A 19,706-nucleotide genomic window follows, 5' to 3' on the forward strand; every position below is an offset into this window, starting at 1 on the left:
CTTTTCCTACAGCCGCTGGAACAGGGTGAAGCACAGGTGAATGAGTCAGGTGAATGAGACTAGTGTAAAGTCATATGTTATAATTTAAAATCAGTAAATGATCAAAAATGCAAGCATGTAAGGTTGAACATGATTTAGCATAAGAAAACAATGTTCTCACATTTATTAAATAGTACATTATAGTGGTGACATGTAGGACAGAGACAACGTCATCATGGCCAGTGTTCACTTGGCCACTTCCTGCAGCTGGGGCTCTGGAGAAGAGAAAAGGGAGATTGTGAGTAATGTTGGGTCGTATTCATTAGTGCATATCGTAGTAACACTTGGCAAAATGAAAAAAAAAGCATTTAATGTTCTGTGTATATATATATATATATATATATGTTTTTCGTTTGGTGCCTAATGAATCATTTAAACCACCTGTGTCAAACTCATTCTCATGGAGGGACGACTGGCTGGGTTTTCCCTCCTCCCTTGTACTTGATGAATTAAGGTCACTAATTAGCAAAGAACTCCCCTTACTGGTTGTCTAGGTCTTAATTGAAAGGGAAAAAAAAAAAAAAAAACAGACACTAGGCCCACCATGGAATGACTGACACCCCTGCTTTACGCATAGAATGAGTAAGCTATGTAGGGTGAGATGGTGGTATTACAATTTAGTCTGACTGAGGTACCAATAAATGCTCCTACTGCTGGGCAACATGGACAAAATCCATCACACAATAACGAGAAATCAAACAATACGTTAAAATGAATTTACACCCCAGTTACTTTTTATAGTACCCGTTATAATACATTAAATGTCGTAGCTATCCATTGTCCCCTTAGCAATTTCCCATATTTCAAAAATCACATCTCTACTGTAGGCAACTTATCATTATTAATGATATCAGTAAAATGTCTGATCATTTTCAGTTTATCGTCCCAGCTCTATACTGCAGTGCATGGCTTTGACAAACCTGTAAATTTGAAGTCAGGGAATTTGGTGAGGTCACCGGTCCCATATAACCTCTGTAGTTTGGTGATCTCCTCTGAGACACCCTTTTCGTAAGAGGGGCCTGCATCAACAATCCCACCTGCTGCAGCCCTGGAGGAAAGAGAAAGATGAGGAATTAACCTTAAACAACACTGTAGCATAGAATACACTACTCTGTTGAGGGCTGACCCCATTTAGTCAAGCAATATTTATTCAGTAGAGTAGAGTAGTAGCATAAAAAAAATACACACACACACACAGTTGAAGTCGGAAGTTTACATACACCTTAGCCAAATACATTTAAACTCAGTTTTTACAAATCCTGACATTTAATCATAGTAAAAATGATCTGTCTTAGGTCATGTAGGACCATCACTTCATTGTAAGAATGTGAAATGTCAAAATAATAGTAGAGTGATTCATTTCAGCTTTTATTTCTTTCATCATTGGGTCAGAAGTTTACATACACTCAATTAGTATTTGGTAGCATTGCCTTTAAATTGTTTAACTTGGGTCAAACATTTTGGGTAGCCTTCCACATGCTTCCCACAATAAGTTGGGTAAATTTTTGCCCATTCCTCCTGACAGAGCTGGTGTAACTGAGTCAGGTTAGTTGGCCTCCTTGCTTGCACACGCTTTTTCAGTTCTGCCCATAAATTTTCTATGTGATTGAGGTCAGGGCTTTGATGGCCACTCCAATACCTTGACTTTGTTGTCCTTAAGCCATTTTGCCACAACTTTGGAAGGATGCTTGGGGTCATTGTCCATTTGGAAGACCCATTTGCTACCAAGCTTTAACTTCCTGACTGATGTTGCTTCAATATAGCCACAAAAATGTCCTGCTTCATGATGCCATTTATTTTTGAAGTGCAACAGTCCCTACTGCAGCAAAGCACTCCCACAACATGATGCGGCCTAATCAAACAGTGTGATTAAAGCGTCAGACAAGCTCAATGAATACCGTTGATTTGACTAAAACACAGAACAGACTAATCTTGGACGACCAAGATAAAAACAAAAATAGGGGGGGGCAGCCCTACTGTTGTTGCAGTGGGTGAGCTCAATAACCCATATAACTAGTCAGCCCTATAATTATAATACCCTATAATGAGTCAGACATGTATATCCTATAAAAAAACACACCTTCAGCATCCTATGCGTTTCATGAATCTTGCCATCTAGACATATAGGGCCGGGTTCAGAAGGGGCACAACATTGTGGAACGTTCAGATAGAAATATATTATGTAAAATAAACCATACTCTGACCTGTACTGATTACTCAAAAATCAAGTCTTCCTGACATTTCTATTTGCAACGTCCCACAACGTTCACCTACTGAACATATGGCCCAGCCTTCTGCAAATAGCTCTGCAGCGCGAAAAGGACGTGCAGACTCCCTGCCACCATCTCTGTCATGACATCACGGGTCATTCCAATTAAGCTTAGCTAACTTTTAGCCTACCAACATGAAGAAACATGTCAATTTGAGTAGGCCAGCAGTGACAGTAGGACAAATAGTGCGGTTATTTATTGCACTCACTTGCTCTTGGTGCTGTAGTCGCGGATCTTATCTAGGAATAGTTTCTGGATAGGGTCCAAGTCCTTGGCCGGGTTGAAGAGAACAGCAGACAGGCCGATATTCCTGCGCAGTGTCAATGACACGGCGGAGCGGAACAGCGAGGACAGACGGAATAGTTTATGAAGCGCCATACTGTCAAACAGAGAGAGAGAGACAAATTACAACAGTTAACTTTGACAGTAACGCCACCAAACTAGTTAAACTGAACATGGAACGTTATATTACCGGCGGAAGCTAAACAGTGCATGTTCAGTAGCTAGCTGAAGTTAACGGTTCCTAGCTAGCTACTGTAGATAGCTGACGGCGGTAACGTGGCTGTGGAAAACCCAACCCTGTGCATATCTTCCATACATGCATCTGAAGCAACAACAAAAAAGACATGACACTAGCTAACTTACAGTATTTGGTGAAGTTACAGTATTAGTCGACCCTTGGTAACGTTCCCTAGCTAGCTTAGCACTCGCGTTATCATGTGTCTCTTACCAGCTAGCTATGACATGAAGATGACGAACATGTAAGTTTGTTAATACAATGAAAACGATTAGAATGCGTTTAACTCTGCTGAAAAACACCACTCACCTTGAATTGACACTCGTTCACAGAGTGATTACTTCCAATGTGATACGCCGCTTTGCATTGTGGGTATTTTTTCAATCGGTCGTGTTCGCAAACATCAACATGCGTCCTGGCTGCGCATCTCGACAGCGAGGTTCTTTTCACCACTACACATTTTTTTATCATGGCTTGTGCACAGCTTTCATACCACTGACATAATAATTATGCTTTATTTGATACCTTATTTGGTATTTTATTTCTGAAATGAAATTTAAACTAGTCAATGCCTTGAAGAGGTGCATGTCTTTGCCCCTGTGGCAAAGCAACAACTGTCCCACAAAAAAACATACTTGCTGGATTTACACAACTGATTTAGTCTTTCCCTCAACTTCTTTGTACAATCCTCTAAATCTGTTTTGTTTTTCTTTAGGCTATTGAAATTTGGATGTGCAGTAATCTACTGATTGTATTAATCTCATTAATCTGATTTTAGTTATATATGATCTCCTACTGAAATAAAATACATAATTGTAATACTATAATTCATATTATAATACTATAAATACTATAATTTCTTTATTATTATTTTTTATTTCACCTTTATTTAACCAGGTAGGCCAGTTGAGAACAAGTTCTCATTTACAACTGCGACCTGGCCAAGATAAAGCAAAGCAGTGCGACAAAAACAACAACACAGTGTTACACATAAACAAACGTAAAGTCAATAACACAATAGAAAAATCTATGTACAGTGTGTGCAAATGTAGTAAGATTAGGGAGGTAAGGCAATAAATAGGCCATAGAGGCAAAATAATTACAATTTAGCATTAACACTGGAGTGATAGATGTGCAGATGATGATGTGCAAGTAGAGACACAGGTGCAAAAGAGCAAAAAATATATATATAATAATATGGGGATGAGGTAGTTGGGTGTGCTATTTACAGATGGGCTGTGTACAGGTACAGTGTTCAGTAAGCTGCTCTGACAGCTGATGCTTAAAGTTAGAAAGGGAGATGAAGGTCTCCAGCTTCAGTGATTTTTGCAATTTGTTCCAGTATTGGCAGCAGAGAACTGGAAGGAAAGGCAGCCAAAGGAGGTGTTGGCTTTGGGGATAACCAGTGAAATATACCTGCTGGAGCACGTGCTATGAGTGGGTGTTGCTATGGTGACCAGTGAGCTGAGATGAGGCAGGTCTTTACCTAGCAAAGACTTATAGATGACCTGGAGCCAGTGGGTTTGGCAACGAATATGTAGCGAGGGCCAGCCAACGAGAGCATACAGGTCGCAGTGGTGGGTTAGTATATGGGGCTTTGGTGACAAAACGGATGGCACTGTTATAAACTACATCCAATTTGCTGAGTAGAGGCTATTTTGTAAATGACATCGCCGAAGTCAAGGATCAGTAGGATAGTCAATTTTACAAGGGTATGTTTGGCAGCATGAGTGAAGGAGGCTTTGTTGCGAAATAGGAAGCCAATTCTAGATTTAATTTTGGATTGAAGATGCTTAATGTGAGTCTGGAAGGAGAGTTTACAGTCTAACTAGACACCTAGGTTATTGTAGTTGTCCACATATTCTAAGTCAGAACCTGGCATTGAAGCTTGTTTGGAGGTTTGTTAACACAGTGTCCAAAGAAGGGCCAGATGTGTACAGAATGGTGTCGTCTGCGTAGACTGTCTTTTATCAATAGCGGTTATGATATCATTTAGGACCTTGAGCGTGGCTGAGGTGCACCCATTACCAGCTTGGAAACTAGATTGCATAGTGGAGAAGGTACGGTGGGATTCGAAATGGTCGGTGATCTGTTTGTTAACTTGGCTTTTGAAGATTTTAGAAAGGCAGGGCAGGGTGGATATAGGTCTATAACAGTTTGGGTCTAGAGTGTCTCCCCCTTTGAAGAGGGGGATGATAAATCATGTGGTGTTGATCAAAGGAAAATGAAACAGGACAAAAACATACATATCTTTCAATTACATACCTTCCTACTCTCTCAGAAAAAGAGGTACATAATTGTAGCCTAGTCTAGGCCTACTAAAATAGACTAGAGGGCTGCATTCCCACGGGATACCTGCGGGACCCGACAGAGATCATTGCGGTGCAGTCTGCATTTTTCATGCAGCGGGTGGGAGTGGGCAGTCAGAGACTACTTGTCAATGACTTAGCAGTGTAGTGCCAGGACAACAATCTCTCCAACAATCTCCTTCAAGAGGGGACAACACGCCCTCATCAAAATCGACAGGGCTGTTGTGGAGCGAGTTAAGAGCTTCAAGCGTACACGTCACTAAGGACTTAACACGTTCCACACACACACACACACAGAGTCATGAACAGGGCATGGCAGCGCCTCTTTCACCCCAGAAAGCTGAATAGATTTGGCATGGGCCCTCAGATCCTCAAAAAATTCTACAATGCACAATCAAGAGCATCTTGACTGGTTTTATCACTACTTGGTATGGCAATTGCACCACCCTTGATTGCAAAGCGATAGAAAGGGTGGTGAGGACAGCCCAGTACATCACTGGCACCGAGCTCCCGGCCATCCAGGACCTCGGTAGTAATGAGACTTGAAATTGAGCTTAAGTGCATCCTGTTTCCATTGATCATCCCTGAGATGATTCTACAACTTGATTGGAGTCCACCTGTGGTAAATTCAATTGATTGGACATGATTTGGAAACGCACACACATGTCCATATAAGGTCCCACAGTTGACAGTGCATGTCAGAGATAAAACCAAGTCATGAGGTCGAAGGAATTGTCCGTAGAGATCCAAGACAGGATTGTGTCGAGGCACAGATCTGGGGAAGGGCACCAAAAAATATCTCTAGCATTGAAGGTCCCCAAGAACATAGTGGCCTCCATCATTCTTAAATGGAAGAAGTTTGGAATCATCAAGTCTCTTCCTAGAGCTGGCCGTCTGGCCAAACTGAGCAATCGGGGGAGAAGGGCCTTGGTCAGGGATGTGACCAAGAACCCGATGGTCACTCTGAAGGAGCTTCAGAGTCACTCTATAGAGCTGGGAGAATCTTCCAGAAGGACAACCATCTCTGCAGCACTCCACTAATCAGGCCTTTATGGTAGAGTGGCCAGACGGAAGCCACTCCTCAGTAAAAGGCACATGACAGCCCGTTTAGAGTTTGCAAAAAGGCACCGAAAGACTCTCAGACCATGAGAAACACAATTCTCTAGTCTGATTAAACCAAGATTGAACTCTGGGCCTGAATGCCAAGGGTCACTTCTGGAGGAAACCTGGCACCATCTCATGGTGGTGGCAGAATCATGCTGTGGGGATGTTTTTCAACGGCAGGGACTGGTAGACTAGTCAGGATCGAGGGAATGATGAACAGAGCAAAGTACAGAGAGATCCTTAATGAAAACTTGCTCTAGAGCGCTTAGGACCTCAGACTGGGGCGAAGGTTTACCTTCCAACAGGACAACGACACTAAGCACACAGCCAATACAACGCAGGAGTGGTTTCGGGAAAAGTCTCTGAATGTCCTAGAGTGGCCCAGCCAGAGCTCGGACTTTAACCCGATCGAACAATCTCTGGAGAGACCTGAAAATAGCTGTGCAGCGACTCTCCCCATCCAACCTGACAGCGCTTGAGGGGATCTGCAGAGAAGAATGTGAGGAACTCCCCAAATACTGGTGGGCACAAAGCTGTAATCGCTGCCAAAGGTGCTTCAACAAAGTACTGAGTAAAAGTTCTGAATACTTATGTAAATGTGATATTTCAGCATTTTTTTAAATAACTTTTTTTTAGCAAATGTTTTTGCTTTGTCATTATGGGGTATTGTGTGTAGATTGTTGAGGATTTACATCAACAAAAAATGTAGAATAAGGCTGTAGCATAACAAAATGTGGAAATAGTCAAGGGGTCTGGATACTTTCCGAAGGTACAGTATTGTATTGTGTTAGTTACTATTACATTTTTTAATTATGTTTAAACTCTGCATTGTTGGGAAAGGTTCGTAAGCAAGCATTTCACTGTGAAGTCTGCCCCACTTGTATTCGGCGCATATGATAAACATTTGATAAACAAATAAAAAAAAATGTCCCGTATATTATTTGTAAACGGTCGTCTTTCTGATTTGTATGCGTAGGGGATCTGCATGGTCAATTCAACGTCTGCAGAGGCCGTACAGCATTTAGTGTGATGGGGCCTCCGCGGAAGTCAGAGCATTCATACCTTTTGCGCTTCCCAGAGCTGTTTTGAAGGAATTTGGCAAGGAAGTGAGTTTGTGTTTATATAGGACCTCCTGCCCCCACCTACCTATAATGTAAATGCGAATCTACACAGAGGCCTCCGCATTGCTAAAACATTTGGGAAGCGCATAATAACGATGCGGTAAGGATCGAGAAGTCAGAGCATGCATACTTCTGGCGCTTCCGGGAGCTATCATAGGCATATCAAAGACAACACCGTACCTCGTCTGAGTCCCGGTGCTTGACACAGGAGCTCAGCCAAGATAGCATGAAGTTAAAAAAAACTTCACCGTTGTCCCACCTTCATCTCCATCCCAAATATCCCCATTGCACCCCAGCAAAATGTGCCTACATTTAGGCTATTGTTTATACTGTATGTGTATTTAACACTATGTTGAGGTAAAAATCGGAGTGTAATACTTGTATGGATGTCAAGCCTTGAATGGGTGTCATGGCATTGTCATCAATTAACAACATTACCATACAGTTAAAAACTAATTTAACTACCACTACCGATTTCTGTATGCAAACTATGCTACCAGTTTATATGAAATGGAGTTAGCATTTAGCAGTCACTTTTTTTAACCTGAAAAGGGACAACTTGTAAATGTTATGCAGCGAAAACAGCCGAAAACAGCAGACTATATCCAAATCGGATTTTTCTAACCATAATGTGGGCATGTTACAATACATCAATCATTAGGATTTGTCAAATATCCACTTTGTTAGATCAGATTTATTGAATGTGTCCCAATCCATCTATCCCCGACGGTCTGCATTCCATTGACCTCTTCACCGCACCTGTCCTCATTACCCCCGATCTCTTTTTTTGTAAAAACAAAATGTATTAGGGGGTAGATCCGCTTTAATAATGCAGATAGATTGTGCCTTCCATCTAATTGTCTGCATTATTTCCAGTCCCTCCAATGTTTGTTGTTGTAAATATACAGTACCAGTCAAAAGTTTGGACACACCCACTCATTCCAAGGTTTTTGTTTGTTTGTACTATTTTCTACATTGGAGAATAATGGCGAAGACATCAAAACTACTAACCAAAACAGTGTTAAACAAATCTAAATATATTTTATATTTGAGATTCTTCAAAGTAGCCACCCTTTGCCTTGATGACAGCTTTGCACACTCTTGGCATTCTCTCAACCTGCTTCACTTGGAATGCTTTTCCAGCTGTCTTGAAAGAATTCCCGAATATGCTGAGCACTTGTTGGCTGCTTTTTCTAATTGCTATATATTTGTCAACTGTGCTCTGATGTTTCACAAACGTTTAGAAAATTTTTATTATCGTAGATTGTACATATTGTAAATTAAAGATAAACATTTTTGCTAAGAGTATTATTATATTATTAATCAATTGACTATAACTTTTTAAATCACCCAGCAGTGCTATTTGCAGAGTAAACGCCAGATAAATGTTGCAATTCTTCAGACATTCCTGAACTTGTGACCAAAAACAAACTACATATGGACAGTACCAAAACAAATTATCGAATGTCTCGTTGCAGCAAGATCTGCAGAGCTGGGATGGTTGTATCACCCATCTATATAGCATTCTATTGGTTGCAATAATGTTGTATAATAATTGAAATTGAAAAGCTCTATGTTTTGAATCCGGCTTTGTTTTGTGTATCAGTTCCATGTATCATGAATCGGTACATCAAACATTTCTTCCCAACTATTTTGCAATCTATGTGGCACAGCTGTCATTTTTTGGGGTCCTTAAATTAAACTGATATACTTTTTTATTTATCACAATTTTCTTTAGACAATTTTGGTCTTTAATGTAAGTCCCGACAGACAAGTTCCTTACTTTCTCACCCTTCCACTTGCCTCTTCCATTTTTGCTGTAATGCTGCAATTAGTTGGTTGTAATTTTGAGTAGAGCAGACATTTCTATATATTTCCCCGATCTCTTTCCAGGAGTTCAAACTCATTTTCGTGTCTTCGAAATCCCAACAAGGTTTCATAAAGATGTTTTTTATTTGTGAACTTGTTCTGATAGCCTTTCATCAAAGTACTCCATGTTTGTTGTCAAGGAAGTGAGTTTGTGTTTATACAGGATATACCGCCCCCACCTACCGTCAACCAATCATGTTAATGTTGAGCTATACGCAGCTATGCGGAGCCCTCCTCATTGTTACAAAATTCGTGTGGCACACGCCGATGCGGTACAAAGCTTGATTTGGTGTTGCGTCACACCCTCCATACGGAGCCTCTGGGTTGCATTGCCAGAGCAAGCATAAATTGGCTTTACCTCTCCTCTCCTAGCTGGCTTTACCTCAGTCCTCTACTGTTTTTAATGTACATATGTGATATTTATTACCCCCACCCAAGAGCAGGACAAGTGGCCAAGCTCGCAGCAGATCTCGGTTATTGGGCCTCTATTATTGGGCCTTTGCCCATGCTGGAAAAAAGCTACAGAGTAGCATAACATAACAGAAATTGAGAACTGGGCCAATATGTGGTGGCTCAAGCTCAACCCCTTGAAGACCCAGTGCCTACTCTTCTCCAGAAACCCCAAAAGATCCAAGCAAGTGCGCCTTAAACTGTATATACAGGCACTCCAGACGACCCCAAAAGTTAAGTTCCTTGGGGTCACATTTCAAGAAAACATGTCCGGGAGTGCCCACATAGAATGCCTGGAGAAGGATGGAAGGAAGCGAATGAACCACCTGAGGGTACTCTGCAGAAGAAAAGGAGGAGCAACGCCCGGAACAGTCATCAGAGACTACCAGAGATTAGAGGTTGACCGATTAATCGGCATGGCCGATTAATTAGGGCAAATTTCAAGTTTTCTTAACAATGAGTAATCAGCATTTTTGGACGCCGATTATGGCCGATTACATTGCAATCCACGAAGAGACTGCATAGCAGGCTGACCACCTGTTAGGCGAGTGCAGCAAGGAGCCAAGGTAAGTTGCTAGCTAGCATTAAACTTATCTTATAAAAAAATCTATCTTAACATAATCACTAGTTAACTACACATGGTTGATGATATTACTAGTTTAACTATCTTGTCCTGCGTTGCATATAATCGATGTGATGCCTGTTAATTTATCATCGAATCACAGCCTACAAACAAGCGATGATTTAACAAAAGCGCATTCGCATCAAGGTATATGGAGCGGTTCGGGCCGCCTGGCTCATTGCAAACTGTGTGAAGACCATTTCTTCCTAACAAAGACCGTAATGAATTTGCCAGAATTTTACATAATTATGACATACCATTGAAGGGTGCGCAATGTAACAGCAATATTTAGACTTAGGGTTACCACCCGTTCTATAAAATACGGAACGGTTCCGTATTTCACTGAAAGAATAAACATTTTGTTTTCAAAATGATAGTTTCCGGATTTGACCATATTACTGACCTAAGGCTCATATTTCTGTGTGTTTATTATATTATAATTAAGTCTATGATTTGATATCTGATAGAGCAGTCTGACTGAGCGGTGGTAGATAGCAGCAGGTTCGTATGCATTCATTCAAACAGCACTTTCTTGTTTTTGCCAGCAGCTCTTCGCCATGCTTGAAGCACAGCGCTGTTTATGACTTCAAGCCTATCAACTCCTGAGATTAGGCTGGCAATACTATAGTTCCTATAAGAACATCCAATAGTCAAAGGTATATGAAATACAAATAGTATAGAGAGAAATAGTCCTATAATTCCTATAATAACTACATCCTGTCACACCCTAACCGTAGATTGCTTTGTATGTTTCTATTTTTCGTTTGGTCAGGTTATAATGTGGGTGGATATTCTACGTTGTATGTCTAGGTGTTGTGTTTCTATGTTTAGGCCTGGTATGGTTCCCAATCAGAGGCAGCTGGTTATCGTTGTCTCTGATTGAGAACCATACTTAGGCAGCCTGTTTTCCCACTATGGGTGTGGGTAGTTGTTTTCTGTTGTTTTCTGTCCACCTACAAATATTGTTACAGAACTACCCACCACAAAAGGACCAAGCAGCGTGGTAACCAGGAGCAGCGTGGAATGGACTCATGGACATGGGAGGAAATTCTGAATGGGAAGGGTTCTTACACACGGGAGGAGATCCTGGCTGGTGAAGGCAGCCAGGAGAGTGGAGGCAGCAGGTAAAGGGAGCCAGCGCTTTGAGGGAACACGGCTGGCAAGGAAGCCCGAGAGGCAGCCCCAAAAATGTCTTGGGGCGGGGGCACACGGGGAGTGTGGCTAAGTCAGGTAGGAGACCTGAGCCAACTCCCGGTGCTTACCGTGGCGAGAGGTTGACCGGGCAGGCACCGTGTTATGACGTGAGGCGCACGATGTCCCCAGTGCGCAGGCATAGCCCGGTGCGCTACATCGCAGCTCCTCGTATCGGCCGGGCTAGAGTGGGCATTGGGCCAGGAGTAATGTAGCCAGCTCAGCGCATCTGGTCTCCAGTGCGTCTCCTCGGCCCGGGTTATATGGCACCAGCCCTACGCACAGTGTCCCCGGTTCGCCAGCACAGCCCAGTGCGGTCTGTTCCACCCCGCCGCACTTGCCGGGCTACAGGGAGTATCCAGCCAGGACAGGTTGTGCATGCTCGGTGCTCAAGACCTCCAATGCGCCTCCACGGTCCGATCCATCTGGTGCCTCCTCCACGCACCAGGCCTCCTGTGGCAGCCCCACGCACCAGGCTGTCTCTCCGTCTCCTCCCTCCAGGTGCTCCCGCCTGTCCAGCGCTTCCAGAGTCACCCTCATGTCCGGAGCTGCCAGAGCCGCCCGTCAATCAGGAGCTGCCAGAGCCGCCCGTCAGTCAGGAGCTGCCAGAGCCACCCGTCAGTCAGGAGCTGCCAGAGCCGCCCTTCACTCCGGCGCTGCCAGAGTCTCCCGTCTATTCGGGGTCCGCTGAAAGGGTCCCCAGTCCGGGGTCGGCGGCGAGGGTCGCCGCTCCAAAGGCGCCACCTAAGTGGGCCCAGACTAAGGTGGAGCGCAGACAGATGCCCACCCAGACCCTCCCCTATGGGTTTAGGTTTTGCGGCCGGAGTCCGAACCTTTGAGAGGGTTACTGTCACGCCCTAACCGTAGATTGCTTTGTATGTTTCTATTTTTCGTTTGGTCAGGGTGTGATGTGGGTGGGTATTCTACGTTGTATGTCTAGGTGTTGTGTTTCTATGTTTAGGCCTAGTATGGTTCCCGAATCAGAGGCAACTGGTTATCGTTGTCTCTGATTGAGAACCATACTTAGGCAGCCTGTTTTCCCACTATGGGTAGTTGTTTTCTGTCTTTGTGTGTCTGCACCAGACAGAACTGTTTCGTTAATTTTCCGCTTTGTTGTTTTTTTTGTTCTAGTGTTCAGTTTCTTTATTAAATTTACCATGAACACGTACCATGGTGCACCTTGGTCCTCTTCACCTTCTTCCACCTACGAATATCGTTAAACATCCTAAAACTTAACTGGGAATATGGAAGACTCATGTTAAAAGGAAGCACCAGCTTTCAAATGTTCTCATGTTCTGAGCAAAGAACTTAAACGTTAGCTTTTTTACATGACACATATTGCACTTTTACTTTTGTCTCCAACACTGTTTTTGCATTATTTAAACCAAATTGAACATGTTTCATTATTTATTTGGGACAAAATGGATTTTATTTATGTATTATATAAAGTTAAAATAAGTGTTCATTCAGTATAGTTGTTATTGTCATTATTACAAATATATAAAAATCATCCGATTAATCGGTATTGTTTTTTTTTTGGTCCTCCAATAATTGGTATCGGCATTGAAAAATCATAATCGGTCGACCTCTACCAGGGATACACCCGGCTGCTCTTTGAGAATGCTACACCAGCCTGGTGTATCGTGGGCAGGTCTCATGTCAGAAAACGTCAGACCATTCAAAACCTTGACATCAAGATGGCAGACACAAACACACACTAAATACATTAACTTTCAGGATTGAGAACAGTAGAGGAGAGAATGGCTGTTCTGCGGCGCAGGTTTACCCTTAGGTCAGTGGACATTCTCTGAAACCCATCATTCGGAGGAACAAGCTGTCCCGCCCAGATTTGTATCCAGCATTGAGCATATCACTTTTAAACCACTTTAAAAACATTTTTAGAGTGGATATACCTGATGGATTTTATTGTGATTTTATACACTTTTATTCCTGCTGATAGAGTTGAAGTCAGAAGTTTACATACACCTTAGCCAAATACATTTAAACTCAGTTTTCACAATTCCTGACGTTTAATCATAGTAAAAATTCCCTGTCTTAGGTCAGTCAGCATCACCACTTTATTTTAATGTGACATTTCAGAATAATAGTAGTGAGTGATTTATTTCAGCTTTTATTTCTTTCATCACATTCCCAGTGGGTCAGAAGTTGACATACACTCAATTAGTATTTGGTAGAATTGCCTTTAAATTGTTTATCTTGGGTCAAATGTTTCGGGTAGCCTTCCACAAGCTTTCCACAATACATTTCGTGAATTTTGGCCCATTCCTCCTGACAGAGCTGGTGTAACTGAGTTGGGTTTGTAGGCCTCCTTGCTTGCACACGCTTTTTCAGTTCTGCCCACACATTTTCAGTAGGATTGAGATCAGGGCTTTGTGATGGCCACTCTAATACCTTGACTTTATTGTAATTAAGCAATTTTGCCACAACTTTGGAAGTATGCTTGGGGTCATTGTCCATTTGGAAGACCCATTTGCGACCAAGCTTTAACTGATGCTGAGATGTTGCTTCAATATATATAGGTCTTGGCTAATTTCTTTTGATTTTCACATGATGTCAAGCAAAGAGGCACTGAATTTGAAGGTAGGAAATACATCCACAGATACACCTCCAATTTACTCATGTGATGTCAATTAGCCAAGCTTCTAAAGCCATGACAATTTTCTGGAATTTTCCAAGCTGTTTAAAGGCACAGTCAACTTAGTGTATGTAAACTTCTGACCCACTGGAATTGTGATACAGTGAATTATAAGTGAAATAATCTGCCTGTAAACAATTGTTGGAAAAATGACTTGTGTCATGCACAAAGTAGATGTCCTAACTGACTTGCCAAAACTATAGTTTGTTAACAAGACATTTGTGGAGTGGTTGAAAAACGAGTTTTAATGACTCCAACAAAATGTATGTAAACTTTCGACTTCAACTGTAACTATTTATTCAGCACTTTTGAAATGTACAGCGACAGAATTGAGAACATGGGCCGTTCTTACAGTATTCGCCCTGTACATCAAGTCAGAACCGTAAGATAAATAAAGGGGGCATAGAAGCAGACAATGAAAGCTCTTACAATATTCAATGATTACATTTCTCTAAAACATGCTAACATGCAGAACAGTAGGCTAAGTTATGAGGGGGAAAGGGACCAAATTATTAGGGTGAGGCACAATGGCTACTAACAGCTTACTACACAACATACACTTAGTATCACTTTCTTAGCTACAGTATACATATCTCCCTGGCATATTACATAATTTATGCAGCAGCATACCATAAATTTTTGTTGTGCTGTGCAAACTTTGTCATCAATGTCTGGCATTCTCTGAATTTATGGTGCTTTCAAGACAACTGGGAATGACAAGGTCGAATCATGACATCAGTGATCTTCAGGTCGGAGCTCTAGAAAGAGGCCTGAGTTCCCCACTTGGAATTCCGAGTTGTTTGACCAAGTTGGAGCTTGTTTTTTTCAGAGTTCCCAGTTGAATTGAACTGACTGAAGTCTGAGATCACCCAGTTCTGACGTTTCTAGTTGTTTGAACATGGCAGAAGTCGTACTGGATTGACAGCAATGCCATTGGAACAATCTTATCTGTGGCCAATGACCTTGGCATGATTTTTGAGCTCTCTCTGTAGATTTTGCTGTGATGTACTGTAGAGTCCCCATGAGTGACAGAACACTGAGACAATCACAGCACAACTAGAAAACATTACCAACCCCTATGCTCCGTATTTTCCACTGGCTGCCCCACCACCACAGAAAGCACTGAGCTAGGCTGAAACACCTGCATTTTGGAGCTGCCTTACTCAAGAATACAAAAAACGAAACTATTAACTAAATTATAAATTTTTTTGCAAACTGATATGTGACACATTATTTTGGCATTAATACATGCAAAACAGGCACAACATTTTTTTTTAACTTTAGCTAAACAGTTGGGGCTCTTCCCCACCTGCCCTGAATGATTGGTCACCACTGGGTATAATATTTGTTTATCTGTAACTTTCTCACTCATCATTATACACGATTCATTCAGGACTGTCCGTAATTATGGTATTTTGCAGTACATAGGGTGCTTATATACCTTAAAGGAGCCAATAGTGTACCATAGGTATAAAATTGTACTTTTAGAAAATGTACACTTTTGCCTTTTTAGGGTACCACAAGTGATAAAGCCATTTTTAAGTGGCAAAAATGTACCTCTTCTCTATATCAAGTCCCTCACGTGTACACGCCTCTTTGCTATACCAATTTTGACACCAACGGAGCAAATTCAGGGAGAAGCCCAGTGCAGGACTCAAACCTGGGCACTGCAATTGTCAAGCTAATACCCTAACCATTACAACCAAGAGGTCTGTACCTCTTGACAAGGTCGCTCAGTGTTGCGTTAAGGTCGCTACAAAATTACATTAGTTATTTGTTGTCACATGCTCTTATGTCAGCCTTTATAAAGACTTCAGAACTGGCACCAGCCATGCTCAAACGTTAATATAACAATACACCACTTGAATGGATGTGTTGTACCAGTTTAAGGTTGGTGAAAAACAAATGACTGAAAGCTACACCCCCACTAAATCCACACGTCCACCCTGGGAAGCAGAAATGTACCTTCACATGTGTACCTCTGAAGGTACATTGCGTATATTGATATTTTGTACCCCAGGGAACAATACTGTACCCTAACCGTGTGTGTAAACAGTGCCTGCCGACATTTGGACTGCAGTGACCAGAATGAGTTGAATGTTTAGTGTGTGTGAATGTGAATCCACACACATGGGAAATTAAGGTGTGGTCTTTGTGGAACCACTTATTTCACTTAACAACACTTATTTTTTCTCATTTGGTACCTTGTGTATCAGTAGAAAACAAAATCTAGATCAGGGAATCATTTGGTCCTGTGCTTAAAAGGAGGTAGTGCATAATTCATAAGAACACACACTACAATTCTAATGAGCTTTGACGGCAGTGAAAATATCCCCAGCCCCCAAGACTTAGGAGCCATGACTCAGGGAGAGCTGTATGTAGATTCAAAACTTTATTTATGGAATACAGTGTAGAAAGCATTTTTCCAGTCAAATCAAATGGCTTGCACAATTACACACAGTGGAAATAAAGCCACAGAGAAATAAAAAGAAAGAAACCCTGCTCTCTCTAATTCCATACGGCATTATTCTGGCTATGGTGAGGTAACGCATCCTCTGAAAACCTAAGCAAAGGACTGACCCACCTGCAGCAGTGTGTGATGCACACAGCTCTACACACCACAACACTGTATTACCTCTAGTACCGTGTCGCAAAATGGCACCCTATTCTCGGCCGATATTTTGGCACTACTCCTCACTGAAACTGTAGTCCATCCAATTACTGATGGCCCTGCTACCCCCTAAAAGTTGCCTTGTAGGCCATGGTAGAGGTCGTCGTATGGCTGGTTCTAGACAAGTGCTTGAGAGAGGCGGGTAGCATGCCTGAAGTATGGGAAAGACGGGAGGAGGGTGGTTGGAAATTCATTTTACAGACTGCCTGTCTGACTATCCATCTGGAACAGCTAGTAATTCCCTCTACCTCTTCCTCAATCCATCCGTCTCTCAACTCTTTCACATGCACACCCCCCAAGGCACTGATCCTGCTCTGTTTATAGTCTCAGTAGAGAGAGAAAGAGAGAAAGACGAGCCGAAGGAAGAAAGGAACAGATTGGGAGGAGTAAGTAAGCCCAAAATGGTATTGGATTGTTCTTGTATATCACAAACAATGTACAGAGAAGAACGTTGTTTATTTCTGCGGAAAACATAGAACCGGAACAAGAACACTAACTAGACTGGAGAACACACACAGAATCCTCCACCCCCCCTCCCTCCCTCCATTCTCCCCTTCCCTCGGCTGGAACCGGCCTTCCTGCCACATCTTTTTATTTTTTTTAAACACACGACAACACGGAATCAAAAAAATAAACACAAAATGAAATAGGGCTGCAAAACGCAATAGGATGCCAACGCAATAAACTAAAGATAATCATAAATCTAATAATAATAATAATAATAATATACAAATACGGATCTAGCCAGCCCCCCGCAGTTTTAGGAACATAGCATGGTTGAAATAAAAAAAGGAAGAAACTTCCAAATCCAAAAATCACAGATCTCTCTTACAGTGTATTTAACAAGATATCCAAGCAGAGAGAGCCCATTCACCGAGATTCATATATATTTTTTTTATCCAACGTCATTTAAGTCACGTGATCACGAGAAAGATACTAAATGTACAATCCTGCTAGAATGATAATCTCTATGTGAGAATCTCTCTGGAGACGCAGAAAGATCTTTTTTTTTTTTTTTCAATAATAACCCCGTCGTAATTTTTGTCATCATGCACTAAATAGGAACAGCTACTTTATTACATTACACACCATTTAAAAAAAAGACGATTTTTCTCTTTACATAGGATTTTTTTTCTTTATAATTTTCATTCATTTTTTGAAAAACAAAACCGGAAACGATAGAATAACTAAAATAAAGAGCTCATTCAGAGTACATCATCATCATTATTATCATTTTAGCCTTGTGTGACCTAACACAGCACAGCTGTCGTATGAAGCACAGAGAAGGAAAGCGGGAGGGAGGAAGGATAGGCTTCATTGACACATAGACCTCACCTATTCCCCAGTGTATAGAGATAATGTAGTAGTGTAGGGTTGGGGACAGTGTGGCTGGCACTACAGCCAGAGAATGCCCCCTTAAATAACTGGTCTGGAGTCAGATCTCACCTACTCAAGTCCATTCCTCAACACACTCCAAGTCAAACTAAAAACTGACTCTGGACCAATGTTGAAGGGGACCGTCTCCATCTACATCAGGAGTGATAGTGGTGCCTGGTTCCAACCCGCACTGCTTGAGGGTAGGATAGGGTTGGTTTGGAGTGGGGATAGTGTTAAGGGCGTAGGGGAATGGAGGGTTAGAGGGGTTGGGTAGCGGTCAAAGGGGTGAGGGGGTTTGTCATTCCTCAGTTCTGCATCTGCTCAAAAAACTTGTAGGTGGGGTTCTCATAGCCGTTCTGCTGCATCTTAGACAGGTGGCGCTCCTCAGGGGTGACTGCTGCATCCACCTGCAGAACAGAGAGAGATGTGTTACACATAAAATATGGTATTCCCTCGTACACCAGGGGTGTCAACGTCATTCCACGGAGGGCAAAGTGTCTAAGGGGGTTTGTTTTTTCAGTTCAATTAAGGACTTAGACAACCAGGTGAGGGGAGTTCCTTACTAATTAATGACCGAAAACCCGCAGACAGTCGTCCCTCCGTGGAATGAGTTTGACACGTGTCATACACTATTGCCGTTTTTTTGTTGTTGTTGTTAAACGAGTGGGAGCGGTTCCCAGTCCTTACATATTTACTGATGCAGTAGGATGGATTCGTACCCATGCTGACACGGTACATGTGCACTGTTTACCTTCTACACAGACTTTGGATTCAAGTCTCAAACAAACTCATTAACAACAGAAATAGAGACAGGAAACACTGAGCCAAAGTCAAAAACAGTACACGCATGCATGCATAGCATATATTTTACTATCCTTGTGGAGACCAAAAATTGATTTCCATTTAAAAATCCTTTTGTCCTAATCTCAAACCTAACCGACCTCCTAACCCTGGCCTTTTTTTTTCTCGTGGGAGAATTTCCCTTGTTTCACTATCCTTGTGGGGACATTTAGGAGATTTCCGGTACCCACTAGGATTAGTAATACAAGTCCACACACACACACACACACACATCTCCTCTACCCCTCACCTCGACGACTCCGTGGTGGATGGACGTGTACTGCTTCTTCCTCAGCATCACCAGGGTGATGACGATGACGGTCGCTATGACGACGCCTCCCACCATCAGCCCGATGATGGCGCCCTTGTTAGAGCCGACATCCTCGGCGAAGAACACCTAGAGAGAGGAGAGAAACAGAGAGAGAGAAAAAGAGAGAGACTGTAAATCACACTGCACAAGCAATCACAAATACTGACAGGATTTATGGAGACAGATCTGGTGTCAGGAGTTCAAGGCATTAAGGTGAAATGAAGTTGGAGTAGGAATAATTTGGGGTTTGGATGGAATACAAAAGACATGATTAAGGTTCAGAGTTACATTATTGAGGGATTTTAGAGGTAAACTTAAAGTTATGCTATACAAGATGATTGTTACATAATTTTTGTTCCT

General features: G+C 42.1%; 2 protein-coding genes across 4 annotated transcripts in view; both read right to left on the reverse strand.

The window, feature by feature from the left end:
- Positions 1-118: 118 nt before the first annotated feature.
- On the reverse strand, positions 119-3,138 carry LOC139373288 (ATP synthase-coupling factor 6, mitochondrial-like). The gene is made up of 3 exons (XM_071113638.1): positions 2,518-3,138; positions 960-1,087; positions 119-254 (listed from the first exon to the last, which is right to left on the reverse strand). The coding sequence occupies exons 1-3, from the start codon at positions 2,685-2,687 to the stop codon at positions 226-228; spliced, it is 327 nt and encodes a 108-aa protein (XP_070969739.1). The 5' UTR covers positions 2,688-3,138; the 3' UTR covers positions 119-225.
- Positions 3,139-16,525: 13,387 nt separating this feature from the next.
- LOC139373289 (amyloid-beta A4 protein-like) overlaps positions 16,526-19,706 on the reverse strand; it is a 39,568-nt gene continuing 36,387 nt past the window's right edge. For all 3 annotated transcript variants that reach the window (XM_071113639.1, XM_071113641.1, XM_071113640.1), the window contains 2 exons: positions 19,287-19,433; positions 16,526-18,603 (listed from right to left, as the gene is read on the reverse strand). In XM_071113639.1, coding sequence (XP_070969740.1) covers positions 18,502-18,603; positions 19,287-19,433 — 249 coding nt within the window. In that variant the 3' untranslated portion in view covers positions 16,526-18,501. The remainder of the gene's footprint in view (positions 18,604-19,286; positions 19,434-19,706) is intronic.

This window comes from Oncorhynchus clarkii, chromosome 18 (genome assembly GCF_045791955.1).
Source record: "Oncorhynchus clarkii lewisi isolate Uvic-CL-2024 chromosome 18, UVic_Ocla_1.0, whole genome shotgun sequence".
NCBI lineage: Eukaryota > Metazoa > Chordata > Actinopteri > Salmoniformes > Salmonidae > Oncorhynchus > Oncorhynchus clarkii.